The 8,880-nt window shown below is 50.4% G+C and overlaps 1 protein-coding gene across 4 annotated transcripts in view; it reads right to left on the bottom strand.

Moving 5' to 3' along the window:
* NME7 (NME/NM23 family member 7) overlaps window positions 1–8,880 on the bottom strand; it is a 90,757-nt gene that overhangs the window by 25,134 nt on the left and 56,743 nt on the right. For all 4 annotated transcript variants that reach the window (XM_076058284.1, XM_076058282.1, XM_076058281.1 and 1 more), the window contains exon 8: window positions 3,717–3,781. In XM_076058284.1, coding sequence (XP_075914399.1) covers window positions 3,717–3,781 — 65 coding nt within the window. The remainder of the gene's footprint in view (window positions 1–3,716; window positions 3,782–8,880) is intronic.

Here is an 8,880-nt window from a genome sequence, read left to right as displayed (position 1 = left end):
ACACAGTGTACACACACACACAGTGTACACACACACGTGTACACACACACACAGTGTACACACACACAGTGTACACACACACACAGTGTACACACACACACAGTGTACACAGACAGCGTGTACACACACAGTGTACACACACACAGTGTACACACACACAGTGTACACACACACACAGTGTACACACACACACAGTGTACACACACACACGTGCACACACACACACAGTGTACACACACACACACAGTGTACACACACACACACATACACACACAGTGTACACACACACACAGTGTGTACACACACACAGTGTACACACACACACACACACAGTGTGTACACACACACACAGTGTACACACACAGCGTGTACACACACACACAGCGTGTACACACACAGCGTGTACACACACACACAGTGTACACACACACAGTGTACACACACACACAGTGTACACACACACACAGTGTACATACATACACATACATACACACACACAGTGTACACACACACAGTGTACACACACAGCGTGTACACACACACAGTGTACACACACACACAGTGTACACACACACACAGTGTACACACACACGTGTACACACACACGTGTACACACACACAGTGTACACACACACACAGTGTACACACACAGCGTGTACACACACAGCGTGTACACATACAGTGTACACACACACAGTGTACACACACACACACAGTGTACACACACACAGTGTACACACACACAGTGTACACACACACACACAGTGTACATACACACAGTGTACATACACACACATACATACACACACAGTGTACACACACACAGTGTACACACACAGCGTGTACACACACACACAGTGTACACACACACAGTGTACACACACACAGTGTACACACACAGTGTACACATACAGTGTACACACACACAGTGTACACACACACACACACAGTGTACACACACACACACAGTGTACACACACACAGTGTACACACACACAGTGTACACACACACACACAGTGTACACACACACACAGTGTACACACACACACGTGCACACACACACAGTGTACACACACACACAGTGTACACACACACACATACACACACACAGTGTACACACACACACACACAGTGTGTGGACACACACACAGTGTACACACACAGCGTGTACACACACACACACACAGTGTACACACACAGCGTGTACACACACACACAGTGTACACACACACAGTGTACACACACACAGTGTACACACACACATAGTGTACACACACAGCGTGTACACATATAGTGTACACACACAGTGTACACACACACAGTGTACACACACACACACAGTGTACACACACACAGTGTACACACACACACAGTGTACATACACACAGTGTACATACACACAGTGTACATACACACACACAGTGTACACACACACAGTGTACACACACACACAGTGTACACACACACAGTGTACACACACACACAGTGTACACACACACACAGTGTACACACACAGCGTGTACACATACAGTGTACACACACACAGTGTACACACACACAGTGTACACACACACAGTGTACACACACACACACAGTGTACACACACACACAGTGTACACACACACACGTGCACACACACACACAGTGTACACACACACACAGTGTACACACACACACACACATACACACACAGTGTACACACACACACAGTGTGTACACACACACAGTGTACACACACACACACAGTGTGTACACACACACACAGTGTACACACACAGCGTGTACACACACACACAGCGTGTACACACACAGCGTGTACACACACACACAGTGTACACACACACAGTGTACACACACACAGTGTACACACAGACACACAGTGTACACACACACACAGTGTACACACAGACACACAGTGTGCACACACACAGTGTACACACACACAGTGTACATGCACACAGTGTACACACACACACACACAGTGTACACACACAGCGTGTACACACACGTGTACACACACACACAGTGTACACACACATGCATACAGCGTGTACACACACAGTGTACACACACAACGTGTACACACACACACACAGTGTACACACACACAGTGTACACACACAGTGTACACACACACACAGTGTACACACACACAGTGTACACACAGACACACACAGTGTACACACACACACAGTGTACACACACTGTGATAGTGCTAGTGTGGTGCTAGTGTGGTGCTTGTGTGGTGCTAGTGTGGTGCTGTGATGGTGCTAGTGTGGTGCTGTGATGGTGCTAGTGCGGTGCTAGTGTGGTGCTGTGATGGTGCTAGTGTGGTGCTGTGATGGTGCTAGTGCGGTGCTAGTGTGGTGCTAGTGTGGTGCTGTGATGGTGTTAGTGTGGTGCTAGTGTGGAGCTGTGATGGTGCTAGTGCAGTGCTAGTGCGGTGCTAGTGTGGTGCTGTGATGGTGCTGTGATGGTGCTAGTGTGGTGCTGTGATGGTGCTAGTGTGGTGCTAGTGTGGTGCTGTGATGGTGCTAGTGTGGTGCTAGTGTGGTGCTGTGATGGTGCTGTGATGGTGCTAGTGCGGTGCTAGTGCGGTGCTGTGATGGTGCTAGTGCGGTGCTAGTGCGGTGCTAGTGCGGTGCTAGTGTGGTGCTGTGATGGTGCTGTGATGGTGCTAGTGCGGTGCTAGTGCGGTGCTAGTGCGGTGCTGTGATGGTGCTAGTGCGGTGCTAGTGTGGTGCTGTGATGGTGCTAGTGTGGTGCTGTGATGGTGCTAGTGTGGTGCTAGTGCGGTGCTAGCGCGGTGCTAGTGCGGTGCTGTGATGGTGCTAGTGTGGTGTTAGTGTGGTGCTAGTGTGGTGCTAGTGTGGTGTTAGTGTGGTGCTAGTGTGGTGCTAGTGTGGTGCTGTGATGGTGCTAGTGCGGTGCTGTGATGGTGCTAGTGTGGTGCTAGTGTGCTGCTGTGATGGTGCTAGTGTGGTGCTAGTGTGGTGCTGTGATGGTGCTAGTGCGGTGCTGTGATGGTGCTAGTGCGGTGCTGTGATGGTGCTAGTGCGGTGCTAGTGTGGTGCTAGTGTGGTGCTGTGATGGTGCTAGTGTGGTGCTAGTGTGGTGCTGTGATGGTGCTGTGATGGTGCTAGTGCGGTGCTAGTGCGGTGCTGTGATGGTGCTAGTGCGGTGCTAGTGCGGTGCTAGTGCGGTGCTAGTGTGGTGCTGTGATGGTGCTGTGATGGTGCTAGTGCGGTGCTAGTGCGGTGCTAGTGCGGTGCTGTGATGGTGCTAGTGCGGTGCTAGTGTGGTGCTGTGATGGTGCTAGTGTGGTGCTGTGATGGTGCTAGTGTGGTGCTAGTGCGGTGCTAGCGCGGTGCTAGTGCGGTGCTGTGATGGTGCTAGTGTGGTGTTAGTGTGGTGCTAGTGTGGTGCTAGTGTGGTGTTAGTGTGGTGCTAGTGTGGTGCTAGTGTGGTGCTGTGATGGTGCTAGTGCGGTGCTGTGATGGTGCTAGTGTGGTGCTAGTGTGCTGCTGTGATGGTGCTAGTGTGGTGCTAGTGTGGTGCTGTGATGGTGCTAGTGCGGTGCTGTGATGGTGCTAGTGCGGTGCTAGTGTGGTGCTAGTGTGGTGCTAGTGTGGTGCTGTGATGGTGCTAGTGCGGTGCTAGTGTGGTGCTAGTGTGGTGCTGTGATGGTGCTAGTACGGTGCTAGTGCGGTATTACCGTGGCCATGGCCGAGATCTCAAACCCGGCCTGTGTGATGGAGCGGAGAATCTGACCCAGGCAGCCTGAGGAACAAAGATACACAAAGAGGAGATACACACAGAGATACACACAGAGATACACACAGAGATACACACAGAGAGGCGATACACACAGAGATAACAAAGACAAAGATCCCCCATATAGCCTTAACAGACTGTAGGGGCAAGTGCTGTTAGCGAGCACCTATGAAGGCCGGAACGGTACACGAGGGGGTGGGTGGCCAGCACCACGCCCGACCGCCTTTGTCTCCCTAGTGGCAATGTTTACACACCGCACCAGGTACTCATTTGAGGCTGAGTCGACCTAGGGGAGGCCCGGTACCGGTTCAGATAATCGTCACTGGTGTTGGCCGTGAGCGGGAATCGAACCCGGGTCGCCAGGTTCATAGCGCAGCGCGCTAACCGCTACACTATCGCTCCCCACACAGAGATACACACAGAGATACACACAGAGAGGAGATACACACAGAGATACACATAGAGATACACACAGAGAGGAGATACACACAGAGACACACACAGAGAGGAGATACACACAGAGACACACACAGAGATACACACAGAGAGGAGATACACACAGAGACACACACAGAGAGGAGATACAAACAGAGACACACACAGAGATACACACAGAGATAGACACAGAGAGGAGATACACACAGAGATACACACAGAGATACACACAGAGATAGAGATACACACAGAGATACACACAGAGATACACACAAAGAAGAGATACACACAGAGATACACACAGAGATACACACAGAGAGGAGATACACACAGAGATACACACAGAGAGGAGATACACAGAGATACACACAGAGAGGAGATACACACAGAGATACACACAGAGAGCAGATACACAGAGATACACACAGAGATACACACAGAAACACACACAGAGATATACACAGAGCTAGAGATACACACAGAGATATACACAGAGACACACACAGAGATACACACAGAGACACACCCAGAGATATACACAGAGCTAGAGATACAGAGATATACACAGAGACACACACAGAGATACACACAGAGACACACACAGAGATACACACAGAGATACACATAGAGATACACACAGAGGAGATACCCACAGAGATACACACAAAGATACACACAGAAATACACGCAGAGATATACACAGAGATAGAGATACACACGGAGATACACACAGAAATACACACAGAGATACACACAGAGATGCACACAGAGATACACACAGAGATAGAGATACACACAGAGATACACACAGAGATACACACAGAGATATAGAGATACACAGAGATACCCACAGAGATACACACAGAGGAGATACCCACAGAGATACCCACAGAGATACACACAAAGATACACACAGAAATACACTCAGAGATATACACAGAGATAGAGATACACACGGAGATACACACAGAGATATACACACAGATACACAGAGATACACACAAAGATGCACAGAGATACACACAGAGATATACACAGAGATAAAGATACACACGGAGATACACACAGATACACACAGAGATATAGAGATACACAGAGATACACACACAGAGGAGATACACACAGAGATACACACAGAGATACACACAAAGATACACACAGAAATACACGCAGAGATATACACAGAGATAGAGATACACACGGAGATACACACAGAGATACACACAGAGATACACACAGAGATATAGAGATACACAGAGATACACACAGAGATATAGAGATACACAGAGATACACACAGAGATATAGAGATACACACAGAGATACACACGGAGATACACACAGAGATATAGAGATATAGAGATACACAGAGATACACACAGAGATATAGAGATACACAGAGATACACACAGAGATACACACAGAGATACACACGGAGATATAGATACACACAGAGATACACACAGAGATACACACAGAGATATAGATACACACAGAGATATACACAGAGATACACACAGAGATACACACGGAGATACACACAGAGATACACACAGAGATATAGAGATACACAGAGATACACACAGAGATATAAAGATACACAGAGATACACACAGAGATATAGATACACACGGAGATACACACAGAGATATAGAGATACACACAAAGATGCACAGAGATAAACACACACACAGATACATAAAACCACAATAACCGCCATTCACAACTATTTGGCCGTGACGTCACCACGGCGTCTGTGCCAGGCTCGGTGCACTTTGAGGCCACGTGAAGAAGTGTCAAAGGCACTCTCTGCTGGTGGGTCATGGGACGGAACCCAAGCGCCATGGGTTGTGCCAGGCTAGGTGCAGGAGGAGATCACGGGACAGACCTAGCAGGTGTCATGGGTTGACTGCTGTGCCAGGCTAGGTGCAGGAGGAGGTCACGGGACAGACCCAGGTGTCATGGGTTGACTGCTGTGCCAGGCTAGGTGCAGGAAGAGGTCACGGGACAGACCCAGCAGGTACCACGGGTCGACTGACTTAGATGAGTGGCTGATGCGCCACCACCTGTGCCCCCTACTGTGCCAACCTGCTGTGCTTTAGCCACCCGGCGCTCCGCTCGTTGTTGTGAGCGTCGCTCCTCCGCCCTCCGTTGTTGTTGGAGGGCGACTGCCTCCAACTGCCCAGTAGCGTCCTTCACGAGCCTCCTCCACAGAGGCCGATCTTGACACCGCTGGTACCAGTCATCGGCAAGTCCACTCAGCTCCACATCCTCCCGTACCTCATCATTCCATCTCCTCTCCAGCCCGTGGTTGGCATTCAATAATATCGAAAATGTCTTAGCTCAAACCGAGATTTCACGATGCAGACAGTGGAAAAAAAACAATCTGCCATCGCAAGAGTCAAAGTCTGGACACAAACGTGCATGCGTATCATTCAGCACAGCGGTGATAAGATTAGCCCCGAACGTTTTGACAGAGTACAGCCTCAAGGCCACCAACGTAGGCATCAAATAGTGAGGAGACCAAGTTCTTGTCGGCGAGGCGCTATAAACCATCGTCGTCACGCAGCAGCAGCAGCAAACAGCAGAAGTGATAGCAGCACGAGAAGCAGCAACAGTGGAATTTTGCAGGGCCAACAGAATAAAGGAACGGTCAGTACATCGCTTTCAGATGCTGTACTGCTTCTGCGGCCATCTGGAACGCTCTTCCCCTTACCGATATCAGTAAACCAATGGGGCGCGATGATGCACTTTTAAATCATCATCTAGGTCAGTAATTCTTGACCTTTACTGCTGCCTTGAACCCCTTTGCTTCTCAATTGTAAAAAAAAAAAGTATAATGTAAATAAATGTATAGGTTTGATAAGACAAAAGTAGTTGTTCTTATGTACCCGTGCTTAATTTATGTTTTTTGTCGTAGTCGGAGACGGAGTCGTAGTGGTAAGCAAATACTTTTATTGTTATCTTATCACAATTCACTAGGTCCCTAACACGAAGGGGTAATGGCCCCTTCGTCCCACAACCTGAGGAGGTACAACCTGAGGAGGTACAGCCTCCGGGCTATCGTACCCTAGCCGTTGGCCCGACTACTCCTACAGCCCTCCGGCTGGCTGGACCTAGGGGAGGCTGACCCACCGCTGGCTCCGCTGGGTCTCTGACCACTGGCCCGTCCAGACCCGGGCCCTGAGAAGGACGTCGGGCTGAGGGAACCTCAGGGTCCTAGCCTACGGACCACCGGCACCGCACTGAGCCCCGGCCCTCCGAAGGACGTCGGCGCTTGGGGTCCAGGGTCTCTTCTTCTTCAGGCGGCTCCCCAGCTTCGGCTTGAGACCAACTCCCCACTGCCCGCAGCAGCCTGCCTTTTATACGATTCCCCCTCCCCTCCGGAGAGGTGCTGGCCACAGGAAGCCCAAACAATCTGTGTTTGTTCGATCCCACTTTCTGTCTAGGACCAGGGTTCTGGGTTAACCCACACACACACTTCACAGCCTCCACCCCTCAGGCGGGGTCTTGATTCGGGATACCAATGACCCTGTTCTGGTAAGTACCGTGTAGTGTGTGCGTGTGTACAGTGACCACCACATCTTGATTAATTGACCTTAAAAAAAATCTGGCCACGTCTCGCACCCCCAGAAAGGGCATCTCGCACCCCCAGGAGGTGCGTACACCCCAGGTTAAGAACCACTGATTTATAGTACTGTTGTGTTTTACTGTGTTGTTCCTAACACCACACACCTACGATTAGCACGATTGGCTACGGATGGTGCGAAAGAAGTTCAACGTACATAGATACATACACAGAGACCCACAAACACCCAGACGCAGAGGCACCCACAGAGACCCACAGATTAGTCTGGTTGGCTACATATGTAGTAGTCGTGTATGGAGACGGAGTCGTTGTAGGAAGCAACACGTTCGTTTTATATCTTTAACAACACTCACTAGGTCCTTACCACGAAGGGGTAATGGCCCCTTCAATCCACAACCAGTGGAGGTACAGCCTCCGGGCTATCGTACCCTAACCACTGTCCTGACTATAGCCCTCCGGCTAGCTGGACCTAGGGGAGGCTGACCCACCGCTGGCACCGGTGGGTCTCTGACGCCTCGCCCGTCCAGAAGGACGTCGGGCTGAGGGAACCTCAGGGTCCTAGCCTCTCGACCTCTGGCACCGCACTGAGCCCCGGCCCTGAGAAGGACGTCGGGGCTTGGGGTCCAGGGTCTCGTCTCCAGGTGGCTCCTCGGCTTCGGCGTGAGGCGAACTGACCTCTGCTCTCAGGAGCCCGCCTTTTATACGATTCCCCAGCGAGGGGCGGGGTTCTGAGGGATCACACACACACACACTCCACCGCCTCAACTCCTCAGGCGGAGTCTTGGTCAGGGTTATCAATGACCCCGCTCTGGTAGGTAATGTTTAGCGTGTGCGTGTTACAGAGTGCCCACCACACATATGGTGCGAAAAAAGTTAAACGTACATACATAACAACAACAACAACCGCCATTCGCCACTAAGTGGTGGTGACATCACCACGGCGCTTGGCCAGCCTAAGTGCACTTTAAGGCTACGTAAAGTGCCATCCTAAATGTGTCTAACCGGCGAAGATGTTGCATTAGGGGGGTCCACATTTCGCAAGCAAAGAGAATGGAGGGGATGACCGTGGCTGAGAAGACCTG

Source organism: Petromyzon marinus, assembly GCF_048934315.1.
Source record: "Petromyzon marinus isolate PM22_M1 ecotype Great Lakes invasive population chromosome 70 unlocalized genomic scaffold, UKy_Petmar_22M1.pri1.0 chr70_unloc.1, whole genome shotgun sequence".
Taxonomy (NCBI): domain Eukaryota; kingdom Metazoa; phylum Chordata; class Hyperoartia; order Petromyzontiformes; family Petromyzontidae; genus Petromyzon; species Petromyzon marinus.
The sequence above is the reverse complement of the archived record's forward strand: the minus strand, read 5'-3'. Positions and strand labels throughout refer to the sequence as shown.